Below are 19,067 nucleotides of genomic sequence, written 5' to 3'. Positions count from 1 at the left end.
TTGCTATTTTTCTTTCTCTGAAATTATGTCATTTGTACACTGCAATAATTATTATTTGTTTGTCATTATTCTAAAATTGAGATTTATTCTTTATAAAGAGAGTCGATGGTATTATCAATGCAAGCGGGAAAATTAATACCCTAATAAAGAAGCGTTTCAAGGACAACACCACATGGACAGGGTTAAAGAATTGGTCGTTTTCCACGTTCTCAATTTTGGTTGATTAGATTTTTAAATTAACCATACTAAATACTCCACAAGATATTATATGTTCATGTTCAAATATTTTTAATACTAAGATATATTAATTTAATCATATTATTCCATCATATAAGATGAGATGTCAAATGCCAATGAATGTAATTAAAAACTAATGGGAATATGTATTGGATAGATAAAATATTTAAAGATGGTTTGGATTAACTCGAAAATGTCTAAGCTTACACCGACCACATCCATGAACTATTCAAATTTAATGTTATAATTCTTTGCATTTGAACGATTGCTTGACCAATCCTTATTTGGTCTTTTTTTATAACAATGGTTTGTGTTTGATTGTTTTTTTTTATTATTATTCCCTTTTTTACCTTCTTAATGTCTTATTCGGTAACTATGTTATTTGGAGATGGAAATAGTGTTTATAAATTTAATTTTTAAAAAAAAAAACTTAAAACTAAATTTTAAACCCATGATAAATGGAAGAGTTGAAAAAAAAAAGTGTTTGTATATAGAACCTTATACCATTAGAAAACAAATATATTTTGAATGTTAAACACAAATATGAAAATAAAAGAATAAAAATAACATGGAATAATGAGGTTACCATCCGCTCAATTCTTCAATGATTCACGTGTATATCTAAGTTCCTACTAGACTCCCTTTAGAAAGGTTCTTTAAACTCACTTAAGATTTGTGTAACTAGAGAAATTAAACCTCTAATTTTTGAGGTTAATAATATAAACATTATGTCAATTCAGCTATAAATTTATCTAATGTAATATAATTAGTTTAATAAATTAAAATATATAGATGACATCTTTTTATTATTGGTAACTATTTTGATTAAGGTGCCCATTTAAGATTACAAAATTATTTCCAATAAAGTTCTAAATATTGCAAACCACACGAGTTAAAATTATTTCCAATCAATCGATATGAACGTAAAATTCAATTGCCATAAAGTATGTATATTGAACGAACTCGTTTGAAGTATTTAAATCTTTCATTCTACATATTATTTAAAAAGAAAAAAAAAAAAGGTCGGTTCAGTTAATCAAATGGCCGAAACTTGACATCGATATGAAAAGCTAATAAAAGTTTTGGAATTGGAGAGTGTAGCTAATTGAACAATGTATACCAAAACTGTAGATTAAAAAACACACTTTTATTTTATCTTTGTTTCCTTTTTTTCTTTTTTCTTTTTTAAATAAATAAATTAACTCACACACTTAGCTTGTTTTCTCCCATCACTGCTTCGGCTTTACTGGGCCTAACGAGTTAGGCCCATATCCATTTTCTTTTTTCGAATTCGTCGGAATTCAACAATGTTTGACCCACATCCAACGGCTTATTGATAGCATTGGTGTGTAAATGCATTGGCCCCACAGACAGAAACATTCACAACTTTCAATAATTCACTCAAAACCTTATTTTTTTAGAAAAATGTACTCGTGAGGTGTACTATTATTTTTTATTTTTATTAGCCTTATCATTATGTTCTTTTTTCTTTTTCTTTTTCTTGTTCTTTTTCTTTTTTATCGGTATGGTGGATTTAAGGATATATATTTGCAAATTGCTAACATACAAAACGAGTTTCAGCTTTCAAAGCCATCATCAGGCTGAGTGAGAACCTTCATCTGGAAAACCCACGAGGGAGAGAGGACTAAGTTGAACAAATGTGAGACCATCAAATCCTTTCTTTCTACCTTTTAACCAAAATACGGCAGAAACAACGTAAAAATCCATGAAATCCAACATCGTCTTCTCCGATCTCCACCTCATGTGAATGAAAGAATCGTTTAAACTTTAAACAGTGTCAACTTCAAACATGAGAGCAACCACTGCCTTGGAAATTTCTTCCCGTTGATACGAGTGGTCGTATATAGTTAGTTTTGCCAAAATTCTGCATTGGATTGGGCTTGCTTTTGTGAGAGTTTTGAGGAGAGTGATTCACTTGTTTGTAGGATTTTGAATTTGTAGAAGATAACCCAGTTGTAGTAATGAATACATTTGCTCAAGTGCTCTAGTAATTCGTTATAGTCACTTTCTATCCTCTGCCTAAAGTATCTGATATATATTCCTCAAAAGAACTTGTTGTGCATAGTAATTGTAAGAACCGAAACCCTGTGAATAGAAGCCATTGAAGCTTCACAGTTGAACAACGTTCTTTCTAAACACAACCTCCCGCACCACGACTACTTACTATGATATCATATTACGATATCATTTTATAGCAAACTATCAAAAAAAAACTTAAGTGGATAGGTTAAATTTAAATTTAATATTATATGATTGGACAATTGAATTGAATGATGTCAGATACAAGGAGTGCCTAAGCAAACCATTGCCTGCATTGGGACAAGACCGGCTTTATCAGTAATCAAGGAAGAAGCATCATGTTTCCATTGGCAAAAACGGATTGTTAAGAACTATGAGGAAGTCATTGAATTAATTGGTCGGTACGTAAACAACCAGCCAAAAAAGAGCAACACGCAAAGATCCACCGGCCAGAAACACAGACTTATCATCTTGCGGCCCTTCTAATGAGGCCCCTCCTGCCCTTGGATTCTTTCTCACCTGACCCTGTGACCCACACCACAACAGGAAGGCACCACCCACTGCTCAAAAGCTCAGTCCCATAGGTACATTGTATTTCAAGATTGTTCGTCAGATTTGCCCCTCCCCCCTTCCTACATCTTCTTGCAATCTAACATTCACTTGATTATAGTCGCAGTTCGATAGCTATTATGTCTGGCTCGGGATAGCTGGATAGAAAGACAGGGAGGCTATTGAAGTGATAGAAAGTGGAACGAACCATAACTGATCAGGAAGAAAATGGGTAATGTTCATTTCACGTTCTGCAAAGGGAATTCTTATCAATAATGCCAAACAAGATGAATTAGAGATTCTATATACAAGAAATTTCTGATACAGGTGGGCTATCTCTAAGGATCATAAGATCCTGAAAAAATTGAAAGCGCTCCAATGGAAGGAAAAATATATAACCATCACAATTGAATTTGTTCTTCTCATTTATCAGCACCAAATGTTATCCTTTTCCTGGGCCTTGGCTCAAATATTGATTTGCTCTTCCAGAATAAGATGTAACAAGTTCAGATTTTTGCAAGGGCTCCAAGGGAAAGGAACTGTTCAAATGAAGGCAAACCAGGATCGGTCTAACGGTAGCAGAAGAGCAAGACCAAGCTAAGAAAGTAAACGTATTTTGTGAACATAAACCAATAACCTTTAAAGAGCAGGCACTTAAGTTCTTGAAATAAATATCTTCAAGGGGATGCTTAACCACGGGCCTTCCCACCTCCAAGAGTAAGCTCAAGATCATCAACCCCAACTTCATGAATTCTCTCACCCTCCCATGGCTTCACTGTGCCACTCTCAAATTTCTCAAATTCAAACTCAGAGCCACGTGTCCTATCAGATGTAGCACCCCAGCCCATCGTTCCATGTCTGTCAACTGCATCTTGGAGAGAGTTTTGCTGGCTAACCGGTTTCATCAGATTAAATGTAGGCGAAGGAGGAGCCACAGAAGGTGCCACAGTCTGGAAACTGACCCAGCGGCCAGAATCTACAGTTGAAGCATCAGATTCATCACATTCTGGAATTGTTGCCGGTGTAAGATGGTGGCATCTTGTAGGACTTGAAGGAGCAGAGACAGCAAAAAGTGGATGACGGAAAGAGGTCACATAGCTATTTGGAATGGACTCCCAATCTGGCTTTCGCTTCGAACCCCTTGAAGTTGGGGAAGAAAGAGGTGGCGTGACAGGTGCACTGTTGGATATCCTAAGAGGAGGTAGATTAGCAGGAATAGAGGATATATTTTGAAGAAATGGCAGAAGATAAGAAGATGGATTCCCATCAAATCGAGTCGGGCTTGGAAAAGAGGATGAAGAAGGACTGGCGTGGTACGATGGTACAGGACTTGGGAAGCATGAAGACTGCGGGCTCGGTTGAAGCGAAGAACAGGCGCTCATATTAGCAGAAGTGCCAATATCAATCGGAGGTGGCTTGCATCCCTGTACAAGGTAACAACGATAGATAAGAAACATAGACAAGACATCAAACATATTGCTGAAATCATAAAAAACTGATAACACATTTCACTCCAACTGGTGCTACCATAAACCTTTAGCAGCAGACGAGCTACATTTAAATCATTAAAAATGGAACGATACAAATGAAAAACCTAATTAATGATAAAAAAGAAAAAAAAAAAGGGATAAATGAACTGGTACGCCTTTCTTACGTACAACAAAACTTCGCAGATTTAGACAGAACAACCGCTTAAGAATTCTGGATCTAAAAAAGGAAATACAACACTACTTTCACACATAGGCCTCCGTCACTTACTCATTTCATCAAAACAATAAATTTATAAATTCTCGATTCCCCATATATCCAGATCTAAGAAAATAGTACCACAAAATCAAAGACGAAACGCGTAAGTACTAACAAAAGACCTAAAATACAGACGGATCTGAAGGAGAGACCATGATCAACACATTTCAAAAATCAAATAAACAGTAGGAAAAATCAACAGCTAGTGATGTAAAGAGAGAAACCATATAACCTTGCGATAGGTTGTGCCATCTTCCTCAACCACCCAACCAGCTTCATTACAGAGTGCCTTTAAGACTTCGTTGTTGTCACAGTGCTTAGGAAGCTTATAGTTCCCTTGAGCTCTAAGGCCAGTGTAGATCTTAGCAGCAATGGCCCTCCGTCGCCTCTCTCTCCTCTTATTGTTCTCCCTTTCTTTCCATGTCGGCGTCCTTCCCGATGATCCTCGGCCCGTCATGACTTCTTGAGACAACAACAAATCCCTGTGTTGCAGCTTCCGAATCTTCAGTTCCTGCAATCCAGCTCCGGCGTGGAACCTCTGCTCATTCTCTCTCACCTACTAGGGTTTACTCTCGATCGGAGAGGGAATTTTGGATTGGTAAAGAGAGAGGGAGAGAGAAACAGAGCGTGTGAAAAAAGTACTGCAACGCACCACCAAGCTAACTTCACGAGAAGAGCGCGTTCTTTGTTGAACTTCTTCACAAGGAACCGCACTTTTAGATTCTTCTTTAAGGGGCATTTCTGTGAATTCTGCAGGGCCGAGTTTTCTTTTTATTATTTTTAAGTATATGTTTTGATTTGTTTTTTTTTTTAAATTATTGAAAAAATAAAAATAGTTGTCGCATTGGTGGGTCCACGTATAAACTCCTGTCACGGCACGTGGATCGGTTGGTTCTGCCTCCTATTAAACCCCTCCCCCTCGCCCCCTCATTTCACACTTCTTTCTTCCTTAATCATTTTTAATGAATTACCGACGCCTAATTAAACCAAACTTAACAAACTACCAAACTATTTAAATATTTCACGTTTGTCTTTACCTCTTTCTTTTATTTCTCAACATCATTTAAATTAAAATAATCAAATATATATGATCATGTAAAAAAAAAAAAAAAATCATCCTAGACAAATCTTAACATCTGTATCAAAAGAACTAAAAAATCGTTTAGCCAAATTTAAACGATTGTATAGATAAATCTAAACCATCGTCTAGACAAATCTAAACAATCGTATAAAAAAAATAAACAATTGTGTAGCAAAAGAATTTTAAAAAATCTCGTGTACCAAGTTTTGAATAAAAAAATAGTCCCCAAATCTAAAGGATTCAATCTAAATATAGATGATTTGTTTACCAAATTTAAACGTAATCAAATTAAAAGATAGGGTTACAAAATTAAACGATCGAATTGAAAAAATAAATTATAGTCTTGATCGTCTATCAAACAATAATCAAATCTAAACGATCGCAAATATATTAGGTTTGCTTTGGTAACGGCGTTGTTGATAAGACATTTTTGTATTTTACACGGTAAACTTCTTAACTTTTTATGTTTTCGAAATTGTTGTATAAATACTTACGTTTTTTATATTTTTGAAAAGACCCATTTGATAAATTTGACATTTAAGTAACTTTTTATTATTATTATTATTTTATATATGGTACTTTTTAACTTATAAGTAAATTTAGTTTAAGAAAATACCTAAAAACACATTTTTGCAATTTACCCATATTTTTATCTTCAAAGATATCAAACCATTTTTACATCCACCAAATACTACCGGTCTTGAAATTAGGGACAAAATAAACAAAGGAGTCCTTTAAGAAATAATTGTAGAATACAAATAATTAATCGACAGAATCTCACTTAGGAATTTCTTTGAAGGTTACAAAAATGTGTGTGTGTGTGTAAATGTTATATTTTAATCAGATAAAAGGAAACCCTTTTTTAAAAAAATGAACAAATAAAATATGAATAATAAGGAGAAGAAATAAATAAATAAATAGGAATAATTGGATTTTCCTCAAAATGGGAGCGTGAGAAATTTCGAGGCAAAGGCGAAAGCTGACATTGAAGTTTTCGGTTTTTTCGTTTTCGAAAATCAAGTAAGAAAATAACAATTAGACCGGTCAAAGGCATCTCTATTTATTTTGTTGGACTTTACCTTATTTCTCACTCTAAATTTCATTGTCACCCTTCAAAACTTTTTCTTATTACATTTCAACCCCCACATGTATGTCTAAAAAAATAAAAAATAAAAAATAAATATGTGTGTAATTAGTTGATATGAAAGTGTAGTATGATGATTTGGGAGTGTTGAGGAGGTGGAGGTGTATGATTGACCAAAAGTCTGAATCAAAAGAAAGAAGCCAACCTAAGGTATAGGCTGTAGTGGATGAGGCAGCCACCGCTTCTGCGGTCCTACAAAATTTCCACTTTTTTTTTTTTCTTTTTATTTATTTTAAAAATATAGATCTAATACATTTGGCTGCAAAGTTAATTGGGTTTGAAGTCAATCCTATTGCATCTCCAACTTAGATCTATAATCTAATGATGAAGTAAACATATCATATATGTTCCATTCTCATCTTCCTATAAGTGTTCTTTTATTATTTGGAATTTAGTTGCCATACCTATAAACAAAAATATATTCTACTAAAATCGCCTATGATTAATTGACAACTTAACTATAACAACATGCTCTATAGTTATTCATTATTACTAATACTGTTTAGTTACTCATATCATTTATTTGTTTCGTTGTCATGTTTAATGAGTCCATTACCCTTTTAAATTATATATAGTTAAAATAATTGAGATTAAATAGTAGTGTTTTAAGAACTATATGTGGACCATTTTATATATTTTTCATGATTAATTTACTCATGTGTGTTAATAAGGGACCACTATCATCCATGTGTTATATATGTTATATCTAATTATACCCATGGATATGTGTAGTCCTTTCATTTTTTGTATTTATTTTCAATAAATAGTTGATGATATAGTAATGAAAATGTGGTTATATATATTTGATAAAATATCATAACCACTTTTTTTTAAGATCAAATGATTTTTTTCATTAAGTTTTAAAGTACAGTAAAATTTCAAATTTTGTCCGACGATATATTCTAACCAAAGTTTTGCTATATATTTTATATATTAGCTAAAAAATCCGACAAATTTGAACCATATGTGATTTTAGAGAGTATTATTAGCATTCAGACGGTATTCCACTTGGGGAAAAATCTAAAGTTTTTATTATTCTTTTTCATGGAAGTGTAATATTCTACCGTAAAATAAAAAAATTTACAAAGTTTGATTATCCTAAAGGGAAATTATTTATTAATTATACATAGTGATTTTAAAATTATTTAATGGATGCATGCACATGTGGTGAAATCTCCAATGGGAAGACCGAAAAGATTTGGTAGTTGCTAATTTGTATTAAATATATGTACATAAATATAAGATAAGGCACCAAAATCCAACAATGAAATGCTAATTAATTAATTTCCTGATTAATTGCGATTAATAACTTGTAATCCAAATATAAACATAAACATAAACATGATAAAATTATCACTTTTACCATATTTATAATCGGTTTGAAATGTACCGTTAATCCTCCTAATTAATTCCATGTTTAATTTTACAATTTTAATTACATTTCCCGTACTATAAAAATCAATTTTAATGATCATAGACATTTGTACTAAATGAACTATTAATCTATATTTAAAATATTAAAATGAGTCATTAACATTAAATTGGAGTCAACTTTTATGAAAGTTAATAAAATAATAAAAATAATTTACATTCAAAATAAGCGAAAAGATGAAAATCTATCTGAATTTTAGAAGAAACAACTTGCTTTGAAAATATCAAAAAAAAGTTTTCAAATATTATTTCTAAATTTTTTGAATCGTATCAAATTTCACCTTAAACTTCCGATGTCATTTGTAATTATAAACTCAATTTCTTTTTATCAGGTTAAATTTATGCCAATTGATCACCAAAATGCAAAATTCTTCCTAACTTACTACATTCAATAATGTCACAAGTTGGTGTTGGTTTGATTCCTAGTCAAAATCCAATCAATTTTGTACTATATATATATATATGTTTTACAATCATCGACCGCTTATAATTCCATCCTATTTTAAACAAAAAAATTATCAAAAGAGAAAAAAAAAATAAAGATACAACATTTTCGATAATACTTTTATTCAATTTTGAGATCTACTTTAGAGAAATAAAAAGTTAATATAAAAGTTTTGTTTCCTTTAAAAGTTTAGTATCAATTGGTTTTAAATTTTAAGAAAAAGATATTTAAAAATTCAATACTAAAAAATAATAAGTTTAAATTATACATCATATAAATTATTCGAAACGTTCGGGCTCAATCAACATAAGATATATATTAAAGTCAAATATCTAATTTTCTAATAAAAATATTTTGAAATATCATGAATGAACTGTAAATGCAACAGTAAAAGATAACATGTGAGAAAACAAATATCACTTTCATAACAACAATAATAAAATACACGTGAAATGATATACTCTTCAAATTATAATAAGTTAAAGAACTATATTTAATAAGTTAAAAGAGAAGAAAAAATAATAGAGGATAGAATTGTTGAATAAAAATATAACATATTGATAGATGTATTTAAGCTTTGTCCTATTATGGTTTATGCAATTTTAGATGTCTACTCTAAGTTCATAAACTTTTAAATAACTAATGCATGCCAATTAGTTTATGTTGTTTCTTTTCTATAAATAAATTGTCTCCATAATCACATGTTATCTTTTTATTGTGAAAAATCCTTATTACTCAACCAATTTTTATAAAGTTTAACATGAGAATTTATAGAATAGGATAAATAAATAAGAAATAAATGAAGTAATGAAAACAAAATTAGATATAAAAAATAAAACACAAATTTATAAATATGAGTAAGCGTAGATGTAGGATTATTAAAAAAAAGAAAGTGGGGTGGGGGGGAAGCGTGTGGAAGGAGGAACGGGAGCACGTGTGGGTATTAAAAGAAAAGGGTGAGTAAAAGTCACGAGTGAAAGGGGTGGGGGAGGCGCACGTGGAAGGAGACAGAGAGGCAAGCGTGCTTTATTTGTCGTGTTGGGGACCACATCTCGGTCTGGGCATATTGTCTTGTCGCTTCCCCCAACTCCCCCTTCCCTTGGTCGACGTTACGTTAACCACGTGGGGGACCTCTTTTCTCAATATTCATTACTCATTGCTCCACCCACACCACCACCAATAATTAATTAATTCATTCATTCATATAAGGATACACCCCTTTTCTTTTTCATATTATTTATATTTTATTATCCTGACGATAGTTAGGATGATATGCATAAACAAATCATTTACATATTTAGAGTGATAATTGTTAACGTCAAAATCAAATACACCCGACTTTAGTGTGATTTAAGCCATGGACAGAAGGTAATGTTATAACGAAGTGTATATATATATATATATGGAGAAAATGATCCAGGTCTTTCTTTATTTCTCTTTTGGAATATAATGATTTGAAAATCTAATCTTTATTTTCCTTCGCCTCTAAGACGGAGGCTAAGGGAAGGTTGGGTCGAGGGCCCAACTCAAACAACAATAGTTGAAGAGCTGGGATGGACCGTGAAAATGTGAGTTGGGCCCAAAAGTCCAATGTTCCTCTAAATCACCCGAACACAATCATGGACGCTTCAAATCTATCCAAGTAGCTTAAATAGATATGTCAAATTACTCAAGATGGTAATGTTCGTGATAAAAGAGAGCTTCTATTTCGCACAAAAATCGGATCCAAATTATCAAAACACCCTCCTTAATTGGTAATAATATAAATATAAATAATAAAAATAGTTTCAGTTAATTTTAAATTTTGACTGTAGTTATTTATTGTTTATTTTAGTACATAATATATATATTTGTATATTTAATTGTATAAAGATTTGATTTATTTAATGTGGCATAGTTACATATTTATTTTTTTTAATTGTAAATATTTAGTTTATTTTTTTCTTTTCATATAAATTCTATTTATTTTAATTGTTATATGTTTTTTACATGAATTTTTCCCTCGTTTTTTTGTTCATATGTTTTTACCATTTTATTTTTTTTATTTTACAAATTCTATAATTTTTTGAAAATATACTATGATTTATTGTTTTTACATTGATAGACGTACTAAAAAATAAAAATAGACATCTCATATATTATTTGATATATAAGATGATATATGGTAAAATTGTTACATGCTCGCATTTATTTGATCTAGTTATTAATTTTAAATATATATAATGTTCATATCAAATATAATTATAACAAATATAGATTTCCAATAAGTTACATAACACATGCATCACATTAAGATATATATTTTACTTTCTCATATATATACATGTATATTTGATTATTTTGCATATATATATCTCATATTGTATAGTAATAGTATTCTAAATAAAATCTGTATATCTTGAACGACGATCCAATATATATATATATATATATATATATATACACACTAACGTATATTGAATGTGTAGTTTTAGATTAACTTTTATTCATTGAAAAATATAACAGGTTTTAATTTAAAAACAAAACTTTTAAGTATTTATAGCCTGTTCAAACCAAAAGAAATGTTAATTTTTTTTTTCTACCCAGTTCAAACACAAGATAGCCCTGATATTTCCCAAGCTAAGGTAACACAACACATTTTGAACGTTGGTTTTAAATGGTCTAGTCTCGTAAGGAAATCTGAAACAATCTTCAATGCTCTTAATCCGTTCCTTGAGATAAACCATATCTTGTGTTTAAATTTGAAGTCAAGATTTAAAATGTTTATACATGATTGAAGACTTGGGCCACTTGAAAGAAGGAATTAATGACTTACTGTTTGTCAATTGTCATGACTTTTAACCACTTACTTTGTGTTGTCTCTTATATTAAGTCTTCCCCCTGTGTTGCCATCGGACTAGATATATAAACAGTACTATGGAAAGGCTCATGGGGTTTTTTGATTCGTGGATCAGAAGGAAAGAAGTTTCTTATGTTGCTTGATGGTCATCCAACCAACAGTTCAAATATTCAAATAGTACATAGTTCTTACTGAGAAAGTCTAGGAGGGAGATCTTGTGCCCACCCATCTAATTAGAATTCCATTGTAGGATCTTATTGCTGGTTTACACTGTAAAGCCGTTCTAACGGTCAACCCTTCAATTATTTATTTATTTATTTATTTTTAAGAGTCAGCCTTTCAGTTCTTGTGATATTTACACAGGAAGAATCAATAATTAATGTTTGCAACAGATTGCGAAAGTTTCTTTAGTTCTTTAATGTTAATCTATGCTTTTCTTGTTTATAAATTTTTATTCATACATAGCTTAACACAGAATAGACCTCCTCTTACCATTCAAAGATTGATAATTTAGCCTCATTATGCCATTCTCAATCTTCGAAAAAGATTAAAGAAAGTTTAGAAACATCTATTTTCAAAATAATAACTAGTACAAAACAAAGTAATATTCACCAATTCTTTGACAGCCCAAGTGTGAGTATCGAGAGGAGAAAATGAAGCAACATAATGACTCAACGTACAGTGGTTATCATTATTATTCATACATTAACAATAATAATAATAATAATAAATTAGCACTTTAACTCCAAAGCCATATTCTTTTGGGGCTCCTCCTATAGATACTAATACAAAATGCAATTCAGCTCGAACTCAATGCTTCAGTAGCCGTCTGCTGCAATCACTCCACTTACTAGAAGACAAAAATGATCTTTCCATTCACCAATACCTGCAAATGGAATTAGCCCACACAACAATGGCATAAACACAAGTAGAAGGGTGTAGAATACAACACGGCGAAACCAATATGGCAATATCATGTGACGATTTTTGGGCTGAGAAACCTCAATCGGACCATGTAGGATCAAAAACAGTGCAGACGTAAAAATGTTTGCAAATAAGTGCAATAAGCACAATGTTTCCCAAATCATAAGCCAATGATATCCGCTTCCTCCCAGTGTGTCAATGCACAACTTGCCAACTAAACCGCAAGCACCTCCCAGCAACAAGACGATGAAAGTAATTGGCATTGCCTGGTTTGAAGTTGCCGAGCGTTGGAGAAGCAAGTAAGCAATTGCAAGAATCATAATCACACCGAATGCCATCCGGCTCACAACTTGAACTTGACACCTTAATACATGCCACCCGGAGTTCAAAGATGCCATAGGATTTAGCATCCACCAAGATTTTGAACCCTGTAATGAGCAAAGAATCAAAAATAAGTTCGTTGCATGAATGCTTTTAATTTGAAGCATATGAGATAAGAAAACACATCTATAAAGAATCATATTCCAAATTTTTTAGTAGAAATGATCTTTACTTGGTTTTTGGGAAATTGAACGTGGACAATAATCAAATTCGTCATAACATATGCAGTTTTCAAGTTGCAGATCTACGAGTATACAAAACGAACCATAACAGGAGGAAGGGGGCTACACTTGCCTGGGTTGAAGGTGTACAAATTGCAGTAGCTTCAGAAATCCTATGGTATGAATAAACATATGCTCCATAAGAGAGGGCCACGGACATTATAAGCAAACCAGCAACAAGACAGTCTATGCACTTTTTAAGCAGTTCTGAGTGTCTTGTGTCTTCTACCTGATTCTTGAACTTCTCGGCCTTAAAAGAGGCTTTTGATATGCCCATTGCCAATTTTGACCTCTCAAGATTGTTTAAGTCACAATTGAGTGCGATCTGTCTCTCTTTCAATTTTAATTTCTTCATTTGAAGGCCAAGCTCCACTGTCTTAAGATCGTTGGAACGTGCCTGTTCGGCGATGGATCTTTCAAATGTGCCAACTGCTATCTCTTTGCTGTGAGAACCAACTGCCCGTGGGGCAACAGAAACTTCATCATTTCTCAGTATGCACAAAGCTAACTCATGAATAAATGAATCAGAAACGCTTTCCTTTGCATCTTCAATTAAACTTAATTGATCAACAGGTGTGTCTGTCCTAGAAATTTCTTCCAAGACACATTTTTCCAAACTAGAGCTACTTGTCACATCCCTTTTCCTATTAAGGGTCGAATCTACTGTGATTTTTTCTTCCTTGCGTTTGCTGCCAGAATACACTCCAGTTCTTGCAGATGCTTCACTGATTGATCTAAGAGTTCTTAATGTGCTACCAAATGAACTCTCAAATTTCTTTAGAAACCAATCAAGCTTGTCCCCAAAAACCTGTTTCCATATAACCGGTCAAAGAACATGCATGTTGAAGAGACTTCAGCATCGGACTCTGGGCAATGCTGAATGAATAACAGAGAACATGTAAAACTTGAATAGTTGGGAAGAGCTGTAGTTAGAGATCAACTTACATTGACCAGAGATTCTCTTATACCTGAAGTGCATATCTGCAGGTAGAAAAGATGATATTGCATCATATGGCTCAATGCATACAGTAATTTCAACACAAGGGAATAAAGATTAACATCACACTAATGGCTATATAATGGAAATTAAGAGGCAAAACAATTAAAGTATTCATAATAAACACGACAATTTGAATGAGAATGGATTAGAATGGGCCATACAATGCTGCTTCAAAATAATTCCTTTGAGTTGTCTGAATATTAAAGTCTCATTTGATAACTATTTGGTTTTTGAAATTGAACTTTCACTTATTGATTTCTTTGCTTTATTAAACTAACAAATCACTTTTCAAAAACTTGTTTTGTTTTCTGAAAATTGGCAAAGAATTTAAATGTTTATTTAGAAAAGATGAGAACCATGGTACAAAAATTGAGAGAAAGCAAGCAAAAATTATAAAAATCAAATGAATATCAGACAAGCCCTATTTTTCTTTTTTTGTTTTTATTTGTAAATTTCAACAAGTTGCAAAACATTTCTCAGTTCACTTCTTTAACATAGCAAAAAAAAAAAAAATATATATATATATATAATAAATAAATAAATAAAAAGCTAAGTTAGTTTCAAAGCTTTTCAAGGCATTCATATTATAGAGAACAGTAGCGTACCACTGAGAGATGATCAACAGGCATCCTTTCCTCACACATGTCCTGCCTCTCAAGCACCTAAACTCATAATAAAAAGAGGAAAGGAAAAAAAACACTGAAATGTCAGCAATCAACTAAAATTAGTAGTTCTTAGAAGCACACAAACACGTAGTGGTTAGCCCTAAAACACATAACATAATAATATGCCACGAAAGAGTCCATGAAATTCATAATTTTTAGTTTTAAAACATTTGCAGACAACTCCATTTATATCAAGAAAATGCATTACATCTAAAGCTCTGTGATCATCAAAGTTCTACGATATTAAACCATATTAAGAAGCCACTAGAATCGCTTTCCCACTTGAATCGAAGTTTGCAATCAGAGATATAATGTTCAAAACAAAAGGCTCCCGTATCAATTTTAACTTCCACCTATATATTCTAACATTAATATAATGAATAGACTTGGGAACCAAAAAGATTGCGCCTTTCTTCGTATGCTACTAGAATTTGTAGAAATTTCACATTACTCCTAAAAATTTGATGAGCAAGATATACGCCAAACGGGGTAAATTAAGTTTCAGAATCTCTCTCGTAAAATAGGTTAAAGACTCAAAGACACCTTAACTATGTAATTTAGGTGACACTCAACTTCGTCTCAATACGGTAATCAAATTTGCAATAGAAATAAACTTCTTTTTCCAATTAATTTGGAGAAGAAAAATCATAAATGATGCATAAGATTGAATATAAGAATCTTGACCATTTAGAAGCATGACAAAGAAAGCAACGAAACCAAGAAGCAAAATTTCCCCAAACCTGAGGAACCCCATGAAACAGGAAAAGAAGAAGGAACCTGGGCAACAAAAGCTGCGAACGACATTCCCAATAAAAGCGCCACATTTTCAAAATCTCCATCGATACGCCGCGGTTGAGCAATTACAACTTTGGGCCGTCGGCGTTTGCAATTGACGCCTCTCTGCAACAATCTGGCGGGAGAAGAACAAGAAGAAGACGAAGAAGGCAGTACTTGGACGTTATCAATGGCAACCCTTTTCTTCTTCTTCTTCTTCTTCTTCCTATTGCGATTTGAGCACGGGGGAGGGTCGTAAAGCGTCCCGGTTGAGTTCCCCGGAGATGAATAAACCGCGGCGATATCTTCGCGGTCGTCGTCGGTGGTTTCATCAACTAAGGGGTCGTAAGTAGTTGCACAAGTAGGGGGTTCGTCCATGGCAGAATGCAGAGGCTGGGCTACCAACAAACCATGGACTGCGTCGATACGAAGCCTACGGGGAGAGGAAGCGTATGGTTTGAACTTTCCCTATTTCCCTTTTTCTCTTTTTTCCTTCTTGAAGTTACCTTTTATTTCAAAATATTTAATAAAACACAAAATATCACATCCAAAGGTAACGATACATAGATAGATTATGACTTTTCATCCTAAAGGTTTTAGATTTAAACGATAAACATATACAATAGTAATGGATAGATTTGTTTTTCTTTCTTGCAATTTTTCTTTTTAACAACATACAAGAATGTGATTTTTTCATAGTATCTTCTTCTTACTCCTACAAAATGCATTTAAATAGTTGGTAACAATTACAGAACAAATAATATTCACCAATTTTTGGCAACTGAAGTGTGTGTATCATCAAGAAATAGTGAAACAAAATAGTGGCTTAACTTACTATTATTATCATTGTTATTCATGGATTACTAATAATAATAACAGTAAGTTAGCAATTTAACTCCAAAGCCATCTCCTTTTGGAGTTCCTATGGATACTAATACGAAATAATCAATCCATTAAATAGGATCTATAAGAGAACACATTTTGGCTCAAACTCAAAGTTTCAGTAGCCATTTGCCGCAATCATTTTAGTTACCAAAAGATAAAAATGACTTTTCCATTCACTAATACTTGCAAATGGAATTAACCCACATAACAGTGGCATAAACGCAAGCAAAATAGTGTGGAATACAACACGGCGAAACCAATATGGCAAGATTGTGTGGCGATTTTTCCCTTGAGAAACATCGATTGGGCCATTTAGGATCAGACACAGCGTAGACGTAAAAACGTTTGAAACTAAGTGCATCGAGCACAAGGTCTCCCAAACCATGAGCCAATGCAACCCGTTTCCTCCTAGTGTGTCTATGCACAACTTTCCAACTAAACCGCAGGCAACTCCAAGCAGCAAGATGATGAAAGTAACTGGCATTGCCGTGGTTGAAGTTGTGGAGCGTCGGAAAAGCAAGTAAGCAATTACAAGAATCATAATCACACCAAACGCCATCCGACTCACAACTTGAACTTGACACCTTAACATAAGCAGCCTTGAGTGCAAAGATGCCATATGATTTGGCATCCACCATGATTTTGAACCCTGTAGTAAGCAAAGAATCTAAAGTAAGTTCATTAAATGAATACTTTTAATTGGAATAAAATGAGATGGAAAAACACATCTACAAAGTATCATAGAGGATGGTTCAAAATATTTGGTAGAAATATCTGAAGTTGGATTAACAGTCGATTTTAACATAACATATGTAGACAAAACTCTGAAAATTGTCATATATATAAGTAGCAGATCTAAGAGTATGCAAAACAAACAATAAAAAGAAAAAAGGACAACACTTGCCTGAGTTGAAGATGTACAGATTGCAGTAGCTTCAAAAATTTTGTGATATGAATAAACATATGCACCGTAAGAGAGGGCCACACACATTATAAGCAAACCAGCAACAAGACAATCTATGCACGTTTCAAGTAGTTCTGAATGCCTTTTGTTTTCTAACTGATTCTTCAACTTCTCAGCCTTGAGATTATTTGACTCACAATTGAGATTCATTTGTGTTTCTTTCAACTTTAAATTTTGCGTTTTAAGGTCAATCTCCCTTTCCTTAAGATCGTTGGAACGTGCATTTTCGACAACAAGTCTTTCAAAAGCCCCAACCGCTATCTCGTTGCCATATGAACCAACTGGCCATGGAATAAAAGAAACCATGTCATTTCTCAGTTTACACAAAGGTAACTCTTGAGTATACGAATCAGAAACGCTTTCTTTTACGTCTTCAATTAAACTTAATTGGTCATCAACATGTGTGTCTGTCTTATAAGATTCTTTCTTATCAAGTGTTAGATCTACTGGGTTTTTTTCTTCCTTGCATTTGCTAGAGGAATGCACTTCAGTTTTGGCAGATGCTTTAGTGTTTGATCTTGGAGTTCTTAGCGTGCTAACAAAAGAACTCTCAAAATTCTTTAGAAAGCAATCAAGCTTCACTCCAAAAACCTGTTTCCACATGACCAGTCAAACAACAAGCATGTTAAATGGACTTCATCATTAATGCTTGGATGAATAACATATAAATTGCAAAAACGAAATAGTCGGCAAAAGCCGTAGTTAGAGATCAAACTTACATTGACCAAAGATTCTCTTATAGCCGAAGTGCATATCTGCAATAGAAAAGGTGACAATAAATACACAATAAATAAGTCAAAACTTAGCAAAACAAATCAACATCTATGAATAAAGGTTAGCCACACACATATGGTTACATTGTGGGAATTAAGAAACAAAACTTTATTAAAAACAAATGGTTACTAAACAACAGCCAAATCTTCTTCTTCTGTTTTTTTTTATAAATCTCAACACGTTGCATGACATTTCACACGGGACACTAAGACCCAATTACTTTGTAAAGATTATTCTTACCTTAAATGAACATTGCATTGACATACAAAAAAAAAAAAAAAGAGAAAAAACACAATAATAGCTAAGTTAGTCTCAAACCTTCTATGATCATTTATATTATGGAAAATAATAGCATACCACTGATAGATGATCAACACACATTTTTCCATCAGACACTTCCTGCTTCTCAAGCACCTAGAGTCATAATAAAAAGAAAAGAGAAAACACTGAATGTCAACAAGCAACTAATTCTCAAAAGTCAAAACCACAAAATCACATAAGTTGGTTGGCCCCAAGAAACCCACGATACTATGCCATGAAATTCATAACTTTTAGATTTTAACTCATTTATAGACAGCTCCATTCATATCCAAAAAGACTGCATTGCAACAATCGAAATTCTACGACTTTAAACCATATTAAAAAGCCACCACACTAACTCTCCCACGTGAGTCAAAGTTTGTAGTTAGATATAAAATTCAAAACATAAAGCTCCATTTTTACGTGTTAGATTTATAATTATCACCATAGATTATATGACTCTATTTACGACATAAGTCTTCCTTATTTGATTTTGCTATATTTTACAATTTTTTTTTTTAAATGTTCACATGTACTTTATTAATCTTCGTAAAATTGTTATTTATTATAATTAATCTAATTTCAAATTGAAATTTAGGAAAGAAAATTTTAATAAAGAATTCTCTATAATAATTAATTTTCCATCAACTATCTTCAAATTGAAACC

At 32.6% G+C, this 19,067-nt stretch overlaps 2 protein-coding genes across 2 annotated transcripts; both read right to left on the bottom strand.

Annotated features, from left to right (window-relative positions):
* Positions 1-3,040: 3,040 nt before the first annotated feature.
* On the bottom strand, positions 3,041-5,314 carry LOC103485023 (BES1/BZR1 homolog protein 2). The gene is made up of 2 exons (XM_008442459.3): positions 4,805-5,314; positions 3,041-4,250 (listed from the first exon to the last, which is right to left on the bottom strand). Exons 1-2 carry the CDS (start codon positions 5,027-5,029, stop codon positions 3,516-3,518), a joined length of 960 nt encoding a protein of 319 aa, XP_008440681.1. The 5' UTR covers positions 5,030-5,314; the 3' UTR covers positions 3,041-3,515.
* Positions 5,315-12,083: 6,769 nt separating this feature from the next.
* On the bottom strand, positions 12,084-15,979 carry LOC103485021 (protein CPR-5). The gene is made up of 5 exons (XM_008442458.3): positions 15,481-15,979; positions 14,644-14,700; positions 13,984-14,019; positions 13,112-13,846; positions 12,084-12,864 (listed from the first exon to the last, which is right to left on the bottom strand). Exons 1-5 carry the CDS (start codon positions 15,853-15,855, stop codon positions 12,331-12,333), a joined length of 1,737 nt encoding a protein of 578 aa, XP_008440680.2. The 5' UTR covers positions 15,856-15,979; the 3' UTR covers positions 12,084-12,330.
* Positions 15,980-19,067: the final 3,088 nt, after the last annotated feature.

Source organism: Cucumis melo, chromosome 8 (assembly GCF_025177605.1).
Source record: "Cucumis melo cultivar AY chromosome 8, USDA_Cmelo_AY_1.0, whole genome shotgun sequence".
In the NCBI taxonomy this organism is placed as follows: Eukaryota; Viridiplantae; Streptophyta; class Magnoliopsida; order Cucurbitales; family Cucurbitaceae; genus Cucumis; species Cucumis melo.
Note: the sequence above shows the minus strand (reverse complement) of the source record. Positions and strands in the feature narration are given on the sequence as shown.

Bases quoted from the DNA above. Each gene is read 5' to 3' on its own strand.
- LOC103485023 (XM_008442459.3), bottom strand. From the start codon at position 5,029: ATGACGGGCCGAGGATCATCGGGAAGGACGCCGACATGGAAAGAAAGG. The intron at 4,251-4,804 runs GTTATATGGTTT...TACCTTGTACAG, and splicing joins ATGGCACAACCTATCGCAAG to GGATGCAAGCCACCTCCGAT.
- LOC103485021 (XM_008442458.3), bottom strand. From the start codon at position 15,855: ATGGACGAACCCCCTACTTGTGCAACTACTTACGACCCCTTAGTTGAT. The intron at 14,701-15,480 runs GTTCCTTCTTCT...TTATGAGTTTAG, and splicing joins TCGCAGCTTTTGTTGCCCAG to GTGCTTGAGAGGCAGGACAT. The intron at 12,865-13,111 runs GCAAGTGTAGCC...TGCTCATTACAG, and splicing joins TTTGTACACCTTCAACCCAG to GGTTCAAAATCTTGGTGGAT.